Source organism: Epinephelus lanceolatus, chromosome 2 (assembly GCF_041903045.1).
Source record: "Epinephelus lanceolatus isolate andai-2023 chromosome 2, ASM4190304v1, whole genome shotgun sequence".
Lineage (NCBI taxonomy): Eukaryota > Metazoa > Chordata > Actinopteri > Perciformes > Serranidae > Epinephelus > Epinephelus lanceolatus.
The window spans coordinates 6,367,935-6,382,898 of record NC_135735.1 but is presented as its reverse complement, the minus strand read 5'-3'; the positions used below and the strand labels follow the sequence as shown (position 1 = coordinate 6,382,898).

At 40.5% G+C, this 14,964-nt stretch overlaps 1 protein-coding gene across 1 annotated transcript in view; it reads right to left on the bottom strand.

Moving 5' to 3' along the window:
* LOC117259899 (protein kinase C-binding protein NELL1-like) overlaps nucleotides 1-14,964 on the bottom strand; it is a 465,849-nt gene that overhangs the window by 60,574 nt on the left and 390,311 nt on the right. Inside the window, exon 15 of the mRNA XM_033631687.2 lies at nucleotides 4,942-5,037. Within this exon, the coding sequence (XP_033487578.2) occupies nucleotides 4,942-5,037 (96 nt within the window). The remainder of the gene's footprint in view (nucleotides 1-4,941; nucleotides 5,038-14,964) is intronic.

Here is a 14,964-nt window from a genome sequence, read left to right as displayed (position 1 = left end):
CCTACTCCAAATGTTCAGGACTTTTTTTTATTATTTTTCATCCCATTTTAATAAACTTTTAAAATCTAAATATGTAGTTACAGGAAACTGCAGAGTCACTGGTGGCTCTGTAGCTTCTGCAAATGAGATGTACATGTACAAAGAAATAGTTTGACACCCAGAGACAGCCACCGATTTAGACTCAGAGAGACAGAGTGATTTTGCACTGCATCACATCTGTAGCGGCCTCAGGCAGGAGCCAGAGGGCCACAGGGAGGAGCCTCATTAGCGGGATGACTCCATATTTTGCTTCCTATGAGGGGATGAAGGAGCAGAGCCGCATTCTTCACCTCATCTGCTCCTCATTTCAACACTTTATTTTCTTCTTTGCATAATCTTTTCCTCCCCTCACCCCCTCCTAAAGTCGTTCAAAGAGAAGTTAATTTTGCAGATGCAATGTAGTCAGTTTTCTGATCCTGTGTTTTGTTAGTCATCAAAATTCAACTCGCAGGCACAAATGTAAAATCTGTGCCAAGGTACAACAGCAAAATGTTACATGGGGGATGTGAAATGTCTTTTTCAGAGAACAGCACAGAGGAATTAGCTTGCCACATTAATTAATTGATAGATATTTGATGCTGTTAATAGGGAGGTTAATCAGTCTTTGGTTGACTGCTTTCATAAAATGTGTTACACGCTGATTTCCACTGATTACCTCTCAGCAGCTCAAATGCTCCGACTTTAGAGCATGTCTGAATTAGTTTTAGTATTGAGGATATTTTCTCTGCAAAAAAGTAAAAAGTTGTGAGAGAAAAGAAGACGTGTATGGTTTAACTACAGAGTGACATTAACCAGAACTTTTTTTTTTCTTTTAAGTATTTCCATGAAATATTTTGGGGTATGAAAATGCACTGCTTCCAAGTAATTAACTGGCAACCTTCAATTTATGATTACTTTGCTGGTCATTCGATAAAGGTAATTGGAATTTGTGCACATCTCCTCTATGCATGCACACAGCCACACACACGTAGACACACACATTTCTCATAGAGATCAGAAGGAGCACAGGTTGTCTCCAGTTCAGTAAGTTAAAAGCACATCAGCAGAATTCAGAATTTAGAACCAAACACCAGCAAAAATCAAACCAGCCGTATGTGTGAAAAGTCTAATATCAGAAAGCACTTTGCCATCACTGCTGTGACAAACACCAGCAACAGGGACTGTGACAGTAATGAAATAACATTTTAATTTTCTTTAATTTCACCAGGGTGCACAGAGAGCAATAAGATATTTTGGCTGACACTGTCTGCAGTCTCAGTTAGTCGCTGTCTTAGATTGGATCTCTAAAATATTTAAAGGAATACTTCACCCCCCTATGATGACTATTTGTAAGTCAGTTACTCACCCTGTGTTATGTTGAATTTATAAAGAAAATGTTTTTCTGGCATGCCTCAACAGTTGAAGACCAATCCAATAATGGAGACAATTCTTGATGAATTGAAGTCATAGGGGTCCACATTTAACAACAACAACAAAACTACAGCAAAACATTCATTTACAAACTCTCACACAACTCATGCAGTATAGTCCACGTCTCATTTATTCAGGCTAGAGATGCAATGTAATATCAGTCATCAATATCAGCCGATAATGGCTTTCAAATGAATGAAGTCGGAATCTGCCCAAATACTTTTTCTTATTTAAGCCCTCTGTCTCTGCGGTGTCATTTTACAGAGGTGCTCAACCAGCTCTCATAGAGCACCACGCTAACAGGTCAGCTTTCCACGGCATGTTGCCATGGTTTTCGTTTAAAGACCTCCCCATGTCAGCGTGGGTTTCCTCCATGTGCTCCAGCTTCCTCCCACAGTCCAAAGACATGCAGGTTAATTGGTGACTCTAAATGGTCCGTATGTGTGAATGTGAGTGTGAATGGTTGTCTGTCTCTATGTGTCAGCCTTGTGATAGTCTGGTGACCTGTCCAGGGTGAACTCTGCCTCTCACCCAGTGTCAGCTGGGATAGGCTCCAGCCCCCTGCGACCCCCAACAGGATAAGTGGGCTGTCATGATAAGAGTATTCATGCAAAATATGATATCAATTCCACTACAGAAGAGACTTGATGATCACTAAAATTAGGTGGGGAAAAGTGGACATATCTATATCAGTATCAGCTGAGGAAGTTGTTATACAACAGCGTATCGGATATCGCTCAAAAAAATCCAATATCATGCTAAGTACTTTCCAAACTGACAGCCCTTCCCAACAGGGAACTGAACTAAAAATGGAGGTTATGTATGTGTATGCTCTCATCCAAGCCAGACTCCATTGATAAAAACAGTCATTTCTAATTGCAGAGCAATGGAGCTGCTGGTCTACCACTGCCTTAATCAGGTTGTTTGTTTGTGTTATTGTGTGACTTTGGTGTTTTAAAGGGATAGTTGGGATTCAGCAAAGTTTCACAGTTGAGACAATGGTAGACCAACAGCTCCGCTGTTCAGCTAGGTAAACTTATTGTTTTGTCAGTGGAGTCTGGCTTTAAAGGTTTCATTTTTCGTTCAGCTCCCCGACAAATGAAGCTCAGCGTAAGTTCTATCAGGAGGATTTTCTTTGTGCTCATTCATTCACAATTCTCTCCTTCCCACTCCCACTGCTTCCTCTAATCATCTGACTATGGGTGTTCACTCCTCTAGGTATCCAAACAAAATCTGCCATGATCTTCATCAGCCAATCAGGATGCTACTGCCAAATTTTAAATCTGCTCTTTCCTCTGCTGTCGTGAGCTGTCATTTTAGGCAGAATTGTCACAACCTCCTCCACCCTGTTCACCTCCAGCCATTGGATCCAGAGTCCAGGACAAGCTCAACAAAGACTCAGTCCTCTACTCATCCAGATCATCAGCACCTCTCCATCTTCACCTCATCTTCACCACCTCTACCAACACCCAACGTCTAGATCCCTGTTTGACTATGGATTCATCACCCTCCTTAAATCATACCATCTCTATGGGGTCTAATCGCCAAAGAGTTTTCACATTTTTCATTCTTATGTGTACGTTAATAAATATATATATATATATATATATATATCAAAAATAGACGACCGCACACTGAATAGACTTTACTGTGAATTTATTGAGAGCGAACAATGCGTTTTCGCCTGTGGCTTCTTCAGGTGATGAGTGAACCTGAAGAAGCCACAGGCGAAACGCGTTGTTCGCTCACGATAAATTCACAGTAAAGTCTATTCAGTGTGCGGTCGTCTATTTTTGATATGTTATATATATATTTAATATAAAACGAGTCTTTCCAAACTGAAAAAGTACTATCTGTTTGGGAAATACTGAGCATAAGACTGGAAAAATACTGGATTATACTGCACAAGTTGTGTGAGAGTCTGTAAGTTTTGATATAATTTAGTTGTTAAATACAGAGCCCCAGTGAATTTTCTCCATTTCTAGATTCACTGTGGAGACGTGAGAAAAACAAATTTTTCTTCACAAAGTCAACGTAACACAGAGCAAGTAACTGAAATATAGTCATTAGGGAGTTGAGGTATTCCTTTAAATTCTTATTAAATATTATGCAATTTACTTAAGACATGCTACATAACCTAATTAAGTTTTATCACTCTTTACTTTGCCATACACAATATGTAATCTCATGGGAGGGGGAACACTGTTTTTTTTTAATATCCTTTTGCACAATCAATAAAAAATTAATTACAAAAGGGAAAAAAAAAACATTCGGTAACTGTTACACTTAATATAATCTGCTCCCTGGTGACTCATGCTTTCAGCGGAGCGTTATCCACAGACAACACTAACGTGTGATGAAGATAGGAAATGTATTCCACAGGGACTACGGCAAACACACTTGAACAATCTTCCTCTGCTTTACATATTGACAGAAGGTATTAGGACTGACAGCAATACCTGAGGTCTAAGTGCTTTAAGGCTACACAAAGAGTAATTTATGTCTCCAATAATGTGCACATGTAAGTGTAACCAGGTCTTTAAACGGAAACCATGGCAACATGCCGTGGATAGCTGACCTGTGAGCGTGGTGCTCTATGAGAGCTGGTTGATCACCTCTGTAAAATGAGACCGCAGAGACAGAGGGCTTAATAACAGAGGAGAAGTGAGGTGAGGTGAGAAGAGGTGAGGAAGAGAAATGAGAGGGAAACATGGAGGATGAATGAGCGGAGAAAGCAGAAGAGGAAAGATGAAGACAGGAACAGTGAGGGCAGGGAATGGGAAGGACTAAATATAAAAGGGAGATAAAAATGAGGAGGGGCAAAGGAGGGGGAAAGGGAGGAGAGGGAGAAGATGAGTAAAGAATGGAGGGGACAAAAAAGGGAAGAGGAAAGGAGGTAAGAGAAAGGAAGTAGGTGAGGACGGGATGAAAAAAAGGGGGTAAATAAGAGAAATGAGAGGAGTAAGACACTGGAAAGGATGGAGGATAGGACAGAAAAGAGGCGATTAGAAGCCAGTAAAAATGGAGAAGAAGAGAGGGACATGAAAATAGAAGAGGGAGGAGGGGAGAGGAAGGTGAGGGGGAAGAAGAAACAAGGAGAGGAAAAATGGAGAAGGAAGAGAGGAAGGAAAATGGAGGTGGAGATGAGAGAAAGGGGGGAGTGAGAAAGGAGGAGGAGAGCTGAGAAGAATTAGCTGTCCTTTTCTACAGCTCTCCTGGGTCCAATTTAAACACAGGGCTTTAGAGATGAAGCGTGAAAGCGTGTGTGTTTTAGTGTGTGTGAGGGTGTGTAAGAGAAGAGAGAGGGAGTGGGAGAGAAACAGAGAGACGAGGGGCAACTGCTGAGCCCTCAGACCGACCTAATGACCATTCCTCTGATGTCACTTCTGAAACTCGATAAAAACAATATGATACTCCAGCTGAGCTTTAATTAGGAGCGACAAGTGAACAAGCCGGGGATGTGAGGGGTCAGGCGGGGTCCTCGGGTCTTACCTGTCTCACAGCGGCGTCCTGTGAATCCTGAGGGACAGACACACGTGTTGGGAGACACACAGGTCCCGCCGCTCCTGCATCCCTCCTCACAGAAAGCTGGAGAGACAAAGTGAAATGTATTGGTTCGGTTAGTCTTCATATCCTGGATACCACAGTAGCAGCAGCAGCAGCACAAAACAGCAAAGCACACACTTTTTTTGTCATTCACATTGATGTGGATGTGTGTTTGTACTCAAAATGTGGAGTGCTCGGGAGCGACCTGATAAAGCATTATCACAAGATCTGAAATGGCAATCCTGTGCACCTAAAAGAGGCACTTCACATCAACTGATACACCGCTCAAAACTGTAACCTGTCCTCCTCAAATTCATTTTGCGTTACTGAAAGTGTCTGATGTGCAATTTGTTTTTCAAGTGGTTATCATCTACAGGACAGCTTCTCCATGTGGGTGTTAAAGTGTCAGAGTTAAGTGATGGAGATAAAAAAAAAAAAAGGCACCATGGGTAACGTGCTTCAGAGCGAGACTGGTTACAGTGCTGCCTTTTTCTCCCATATAGACGCACTTGTCAATTAACAACTAATTAAATATGTGTAATGTGAAGGTCAGTTGTAATAACACGCCCATGGAGAATTATCACCTCTGCTTTGTCTCTTCCAGCCTATTTTAGCACATTGATTAGTTTTCATTGTACATTTTCTGTATCGTTCAGACTAAGTGCTCTTGTTAAACCTGTTTCCATCAAAGGCAGGTAGCTGTTTAAGGCAAAGCTCTACGACCAACCCACTATATGTTACCTGACCAGCACCAAATGAATGATAATGACCCCTAACAGTCAATGTGAGTCGACTAGAAAGGTCATTAGTTGGCAAGATTTCACTGGTCGCAATGTCGCAGAAAACACAACAAAACAAAACATAAAAACCAAACAAACAAACGTGAAACTCTATTAGGAGCTGCGCCTTGTCAAAATAAATCCAAACCTATATGACTGCACCATGTGGGAATTTAATTTGAAAGGACAGACACAGGAAGTGTCCACGCTCAGCAGTCAGACAGGAGTCAGGTTAATTTCCAGGGCTGGTACCTGCGGTTATTCCACAGGCTAGTTAATAACATGTCGGGCAGGAAATCCAAAGTGTGGGATCATTTTGAGAAGGTGAAGGACGAACCCAAGGTGATATGTAAACTCATCTTCATTGGTCGACTACAAACATGACATATCATCTGAAACATGGAAGTAGCTACATGCCCATTAGCCCACAGCGTCATTAACAGGTGGCTCGCTCAGTGTGTGACGTGCACTTGGAGATAAAATATAGGCCTATATTAATGAAGGTTCATTAGTACAGTTTTGTATTTCTCTGTAATGTAGCACAGTGTTAACAATGTTACTGATACTATTCTTTCTCACACCTTCAACTCAAGCCACCAAAATATATCATTTGTAAACATTACATTACATGTAAACATGTGAGCAATTACTCGACTGATGGCCCTAAATGACGCCTATTGGTCGACTAGGAAAATTCTGTAGTTAGAACTACCACAGAGGCCATTTTGCATATTTTATCAGGTGTTCATTTGTCAGTCACAAAACTGTAAAGGTTCATAGGCAGTGGGGGAGGAAGTAGGGTGAGGGCCACATCCCCCCTCCCACATTCGTTTTAAGTCAGATATTGTGTTTTAGTATGTTGTGGAGTTCTGCCAAGTGACTGGGGAAAAACCCACACATTATTATTTCATTTCATCTATTTAAGGGCTACGCTAAAATAATCAATTCATCCGGTTCAAATCAATCTTCATTTTAATGACGATTAAAATGTCGATTCATAAAATCTGAGATTAATCTTTTACACTTTTTCCCACCGATGTGTAAAGCTTGAACCCTGTAATCGCTGGTAGTAAATGGGCCATGGTGCTTTTTGATTTATTTTAATGACATTTTAGATTTGTTTCCAATGAGATACTGACTTATATAGTGACTTTGCTGTTTTAATGTTACTGTTGCTGCTCTAGAAACAACATTTAGTTATAAAATATTCAATTTTAATTCTGTTGTGAATCTATTCTTTATTTTTTAAATGATTCCTTGTAAAATTTACAGTATTAGTTCTCTGAGAATCTCTTTCACAATCTAGCAAAAATTGGTATTGTAAATGAAATATCCGCGAATATTGAATTAAATCAAAACTTTATGAATTTAAATCGAATTGATTCAGGAAATCAGTGGTGATACCCGGCCCTAATTTATTTTATATAGGTATATATACTGGTTGGACAGCACAAGGACATGAGAGATTTTATCATGGATACTCCAGCTTGGCTCCAAGGTAAGCGGACTGCTTTTATAAAGCGCATTTATCCGGAGAACAAGCCCTTTACAAAGCCTTATATTCGCCCACGCGCGCACACACACACACACACACACACACACACACAGATTGTGGAAGAGCTGCAATGCAAGGAGCTAACCTCAGGAGCACATCTGAAGTTCACTGTGAAGGACTACCTGCCAGTAGTAGGATGTATTTTATAGCACCACACAAACAAAAAAAAAGTCCTTTTACCTTAATGGCAACACTGATCCTTTGCCAGTGTCTTCCTAAATGATCCACATGACTGTTTCAAAAAAGCCTGCCACCACTTTAGTCAAAGTCTGGGTAAATTAAGGGCAATAAAAATAGCTCCACTGAAGCTTAAATAAACCAGTAGATGGACCAGACAATAGATGGGACCAGCCCAGTCGCATGAATAAAATGTTGGCATTGTAGAATTCTGCAAACCATGGACATGCTACATTTGTACGTTCACAACATATTTCAGATTGTATATGAGCTGAGTTTGTCATGGAGAGGAGAAGGGGATGGTGGACAGTGTGACACCTCGGGGAGATGGTTGCCACGCAGCAGACAGCAGCAGACGAACCAAAGCAGGTGTTTTTAATCGACATTCGGGACATGTCCAGCTGTGTGTGGAGCGACCAAACCAGGTTTTTCAATGACAGGTTAGGACATGTCTATAGCTGCCAACCCATTAAACCACAACCATCATGTTTTGCTTAAACAGACGTTAGTCCGTTATGAACCTCTGAAGACTGAAGACCAAAGGCACCTTTTGCCACCAGGGCCCCGAGGCTCTGGAATAACCTGCTCGAAGATATAAGGCTGTCTGAATCACTGGCTTAGTTTAAGTCTCTCCTAAAAACATAGGCTACTTCTATCGGAAAGCATATCCTGACTATATCTGAGCTGTGTCTTTTTTATTGCAGTCTTATTGATTTTATTTCCTGTTTTTTATCTTGATTTTAGTTTTGGCCTACCTTATTTGATCTTTTACTTTGGTGACATTATTTGTTTTATTCTCTTTGTGTTTTAAATGTGTTTAGTTTTATTGTATACTTTGTAACTGCATTTTGAAAGGTGCTATATAAATAGTTTAGAATTATATTATACACCTAACTACACATCAACCACAATGTTGTCACAACATAAATTTGAAAACTGAAATGTAAAAAAATAAAGTTTCACCATATCCGCTACATGGCAACATATAAATGTGACATATTTTGTTTGCAGAAACACATAATGTCAGCATTTATTTCTGTTTTTGGGTCGATGGGATGCAAAACCATAGTCTCCGTTATTCATGCACTTTACACCCAACCATCAATGCCTGTTTTACACCACCCTATGTGCCAATCACAATGTAGTGGTGCGCTGTGCAGTATGTGGCAATCCATGTCCTGACCAAGACTTGGCTATACAGAGAATATTCATTATCCGCCCCACCACTAGAGGCCACTTGTTTGGAAGACTCAAAAACAGGACTAAATAGGGCTGAGCAGTTAATCGAAACCAACATTCAGAACCTCTAACTGACTTAATCTTGCCCATGTTTGTTAATACATTCCCCACTGTGTGTGTTCATGTAGTGTCCCCTTAAAAATGTACTACTGCGTGTAGTCATGTGACTCCGCCCCATCCAGAAGCAACATGGAGGAGACCTCAAACACTGAGCCACCTGAGCAACTTTAGCAGCTTGTACCAAAGAGAAATGCTGTGTCCATTGTTTGGACCCATTTTAGCTTTCGTGAAAACCACACCGAACAGAAAGAAATAAAATGTAAACACCACGGAAAAAAACGTTTGAGCGACCAAAGGTAACACCTCTAATCTGTTTCAGCACTTGCAGCACAATCACATTACCAAATACGAACAGTGCACGGCTTGAAAAAAGAAAGACACTGACAAGCGCCCAGCAACAAGTGCCTCCACAAAGCATTTACAAAGGCTACACAGTATTCAAGATACCCAAATATTCAGTAAATAACCACAAACATCATCTGTGTGTTTCCTTCAATTATTTTAAAAGCACAAGATAAGATATGCACCCTGTCATTTAGACAAGATATCCCAGCTTCAACAGTTAAGCATATTTAAAGTACAAACCTTGTCAACAAAATAATCATTCATTAATCGTAATCGAGGTAATGTAGTCAATTAACTGTGATGTTGATTTGAAGTCATATCGCTCAGCCCTGGGACTGTTCATAAATAAAATTCAAACTTGTCCTTATTGGTATTATAATTAAATCTAAAGTCAAAATGTTTAACTTTATTGCTCCGCCACCGGTCAGATTTAGATTAAACTTGGTTAGAATACACATATTGTTTCTGAACGCCTGCTGAGCTCCCTGCATCATTCATGAAGTGACATTTCACTTGTCTGTTCTGCAGTTATTTGTGAACCTTATCACTGTGTGTCTGTGTGTGTGTGTGTGTGTGTGTGTGTGTGTGTAAGGGCATGATGTGCAACTATCTCCTGGCCTTGTTGTTGGAAGCAGGCTGCCAGTGCAAATGACTGTGATTTGTTCTGAGAGCATGCAGCGTGTGATGCATCAACATGGCTGAGACAAACACACAAAGGAGAAGGGGAAGCTTGAGAAGAGCTGGCAGACGAATGCACTCCACGAAACAAAAGGAAGAGCGAGTGCGGGGACAGACAGCGAGAAAGAGTAGTTAGTCAGTGCTCAAAGCGAGAAGGATTAAACCAAAAAAGAGGGCAGACTTAATTGAGCAAGTTCATTAAAGAGAAATTACTTGAGTATTTCTAAGCTTAATTAATGACATGATTTGAAAGATGAGCCTTAATGAGCTGAAAAAATCTATTTATAGTCCCATACATAGAGTGTGTGACTGTAATATATCTGTGTGTGTGTAATGTATGTGCGTCAGCTTGTCTCACTTTGCTTTATGAATCCAAAGAAACATAATTCATCCGTTTAAATTATCACCCTGGTGTTTAGAAAAAAAAGTGCTAAATATACAAACAAATGCATAAGTGCAATAAATAAAAGCAGAGTCCCATGCCAGAAGCTATTAGAGCTATTAATCTGACTGGTTCCACTGTTTAAGAACTTCTATCAGGCCCTCATTAGGAGCCTGATTGCCTCTGTACTAATAAACCTCACACTTAAAAATTAATTACACTTATATTGACTCAATCTATCTCCAACTCTAATTATCATTTCACCACCATCAGCATAATGCTGCCTGCCTGTTGAACTAATGACTTCCAAAGATGAGGGGGCTTCACTGGGGGTGTGTGTGTTGTATGTTTTTTAAGACCCACATTTTTCAATCAAAGCTCTGATGATTTTCTTGCCCAGAAACAACCCTCCACTTTCCAGCTCCCTCCATTATTTTATTCTTGTTGGAGTGGAAAGAAAATCTCAACTGGCATACTACAACTCTACAGTGAGCTTTATCATAATAATATCAGTAATTATATCACAGTCAAATTAGATTAAAATGAGCTCAGATTAAAACTCACTCTTGGATACTTTCACACACAAATATTAATGTGTAACAGTTTATTACCCAGCAGCAACCTCCGGGGCTGAAAAATGATCCAATGTGGAAGTTATGTTAAAGTTATGCATATTAATAAAGTAAAAATAAAGACAGGAAAATAGTAGGCCAAGCCTTTTTGGTTTGCAAAAGACTGATTTTCCTAAATAGGAAGATTCATAAAGAAAAATGTTTCTGAAACACGGCTATTTGAATTTTTTTAAATCTTCTTGGTATGGAAAAAATAGCATATCATCAGCAATATGACATATGTCACTGTAGTGTTGGGTACATTTTGTTGCTGGGTTGTTGTTGTTTTTTGTGCATGTCTATCATGTATGAATGCAATATCAGGGTATCTGCAAGTTTCAGCAAGTAAAATTTAAGACCTTTTTAATGCCACTTGAAACGGAATTTAAGACCAAGATTTACTTGAGGCTGTTGGCTGTTGTACTGAGGTAGACGGGAAACAAAACTGAGAGATCCCTGGCGTTTGCTTTTGGCTTTTTGCTGCAATTTTGTGTATTTCCCCCAGTGTGTGGGATTTGACCACCTTAATCCCCATGGTTCCTAGTTTCAACGACCCCTTGCAAAACGCGCACCTGGCTTCGTCTGGAATCCCCGCCACAGACTTCAGCCACGGAGAAAAGTCGCTATTATCTGACAACGTTTCATTAAATTTGCACTTCCCCATGGTGGAAGAAAGTGGCAGTTGATCGACCGACGACCGATAGGCTAACTTTAGTGCTAGCTAGTTAGCTAGGCTACCGCTACAACCTCTAGCTAAACAAGTCAAGTAGTCTATGCTATCACCTCAGAAACAACTGTGCGCGCTACCTGCTAGCTTGGCAGCTATATATTTGGGCTGGACGGAGCCAGGCTAGTTCTCTTCACGCAACTCAAATGAATCTCTTTGCAACAGAAAGGGAGCGCAATAAAAACAGTTGTCCCATATTTTTTTAAGAACTAATGAATTAAAGACCATTTTAATAAAACTGTAGGAATTTAAGACTTTTTAAGGTCTTTAATTTAGATACACGAATTTTAAGACTTTTTGATAGGGATGTCTTGATCCGATATTCGGATCGGTATCGGCTGCCAATATTAGCAAAAAACGTGCATCGGCATCGGATCGGACTGCATGGAAAAATGCCGATCCAAGAACTCCAATCCAGTTTTTCATGGATGCCGATCCAGGTTTTCCAGCCAGCCCAGCGCTCCGCAATTCAAGCAGTCCATTCCAGTGATCCGCTCCAGCACTTACTATCAATCCACCAGGCCAGCATGCAGACACACAGGAAACAGCAGCACCAGGCTGGCACTGACACTACTAAAACAACTAAAAAAAAAGGAAAGGCTGCATTGTTTGTTAAATGTCAACAATGTTTTGTGGTGTTAATCTATGTTATTTATTAGGGGGCCAAAGCACAAGTGTGTGGAGTCTTGCTGCTATTTTAATTTCAATGTTAGACATTTTAAAGATTTCTTGTGTTGATTTATTTTCTATTTATTAAGAGGCCAAAGCAGCCAAAGCAAACCAGCTATATTTTTTATTTAATGTTAATGTTCAAGTTTAAAGTTTGTTTATTTAACCCTGTTAACAATAAACAGGTCAGTTTCTCACACCAACTGTTGTGGATCATTCTAACTAACCTGATTAAGTAGTTGTTCTTGTTAAGAGTAACATTGCTTGATCAAACCTTTTCTAACATGACTGACAACAAAATAAGTGAATGTGTATAATACGAGCTTGGATTGGATCAGTATCGGTATTGGCCAAAACTCAAGGCTGTAATATCGGTATCGGATCGGAAGTAAAAAAGCTGGATCAGGACATCCCTACTTTTTGAGGATCCGCGGACACCCTGAATATTGCAAATTAAATGTTTTGTTTAATTCATTAAAGCCTGTTTTTCACTAGCAAGATTTAGCATTAGCATTATCACAGTTAACCATAGCTGTAAATGCACTGTGCTAGCCAAGCTAGCAGCTAGCTAGCTAGGTGGTCCAAATATGGTCACTTCCGGTCGACTAGATATACAGTAGCTGGAGCTGGAGCAGCCATGTGACTCACCAGCGTACCTACACATCAATCCATGATCAGTCCCCTTTGCCCCTTGAGAGCAGAACCCATGAAGTGAATGCTAAGTCTGCATTTAGCTAGCTATTAAAAGAGAGTCTGTTAACGTTATGGTAAGGGTAATGAGAAGGGATACGTGTCATTTATAAGGTGAATCTCATTTTTATATGTAATGAATTGTAAAGTGGATTGTTGTTTTGTTTGGCCTCATATTTGTTCACTGCAGTGCTGCGTTGTAGCAGGGTTCAATTAACCATTACGTTGGTGATAATAATTTAAGAAGGTGATGGCAAAAATGCCAAACTTGAGGCTTCAAAATGGGAGTCCACAAACTAAAAAGGGTGACATCATGGTGGCTACACACACTGTTTTATACAGTATATGTTTGTTACAAATATTTAGAATTTTGGTGAACAATATAAAATAACAGACTGATAGTAAATAAGTAGATGCACCGCACAAGAGGGCGTTTAGAAAAGTGTCGCAAATGACAACTACATTAAAAGCAGCAGCAATTCAGCCCTCTTGTGTGCACTGCATCTTCTTATTTACTATCAATCTGATGCTTCCTGTCACCACCTGCACCAAGTTATAAGGACTGACAGTGCTGTGCACAAGGCATGTGCTTTTGAATAAAGCAACACAGCTTCAGTTCAAGCTGGATTTACACCTCTGCATCACAGTGTCACAGCAGCCCTACCCTGGTGTACATAACCTGTTGATTGGTGTAAAGATGACACTGTTGGCGGAAATGCACTGCAAGCCATGCCTCAACTGTCACTGACTCCCATTTGAAAAAAAAAATCCATTATAGTAAAAAAACAACATGCTTGGCATCTGAGAAAGTTTTGCCTGAAGAAGTTCAGCTCTGCTTTGACTTGTGTCACTGCTTGTGGCCTCGTTACACTGCAGCAAGGCGACTAACCAGTCAGGCCCCACCCTGCTACAAAATGGTATGTTGTTTTTGAAGTTGGAGTGAAACCCGGTGAGGTTTGAACACTTTAACTTGCAGTTTGTAACATATGTCTGCAGGTTGGGTCGGGCTATGGTGTGTATTCTATACCTGATTGTGTTTGTGTTTACATTCTTTCATTTAATTTATGATAGAGAGTGGCAGATGGTGACAAGAGGATTTTCCCTTGAAATCGCTTTGCTAGATCTTTGGTGGATGTACAGCGTGTGCTCTCTGAGGGCTTTCTCTGAGAGGAGAACTGTTTGTATTAAGCTGTAGGCTTTTTTCTACATAAGACATACACAGGAAGTGTGATAGTATGAATGTGTGAGGCTTTTCCATTCCCGAATAAGATTGAGAAGAAAATAAAAAAGTGGTGCTGCTGTTCGACAGCCACAGCATCCCATAACACTGAAGAGGAGTGGTATTACACATCCTATACAGTAGAAAACAAACTCAGAAGAGATGAGCTGTATAACTCTAATGTATTCTGTTCCATTTCCTGTGGTTGTAGAAATTGATCTCTATGTATCCTCTTGTGATGCCCAAACCTGATGCTCACCATTGATGCTACAGATCTCTATCATGCTCCATTGTTGCTGGAAATATCTCAAGCCTCCACAAACTCTCACCACAGAGCATGTCACCAACACTTCAGCTTCTTCCTTCATCTTCCTCTCCTCTTTGTATGCCTTGTAGCAGCTCTTATTAACAATTTTCTTGCCGCTCCTCTTCACCAGCTCCTCCCTCTGCCCCCCCCTCCACATTACATTACCAGGACCCCCACCACAGCGACAAATAGCCTGTGCTGGAGCTGAGAGGAGGAGACTGCCCTCCCTCATTGTGGTCCCCATGACCTCCAGCTAAACTATCTCACTGCTTAACTGAGCCTGTTGCTGACTCGTGACTTCCCGAGACATGCTTATATCCACAGATTTGCTATTTGAGTTTCCCATTACGGGCCTAGATTGCTTTCCAGTGGGTGGCGAGAATGGAATCATTTCACTCTGTGCCGTGGCTAACAGCCACATTCACGGTCGTTGGGCGTCCAAGGATCCATCTCAGAATTAAGAGCAGGAATATCACAGAGAAGGCCAATGGATATTCCACAAATTCAACTAGGTACGAAAGGGGGCAAAAG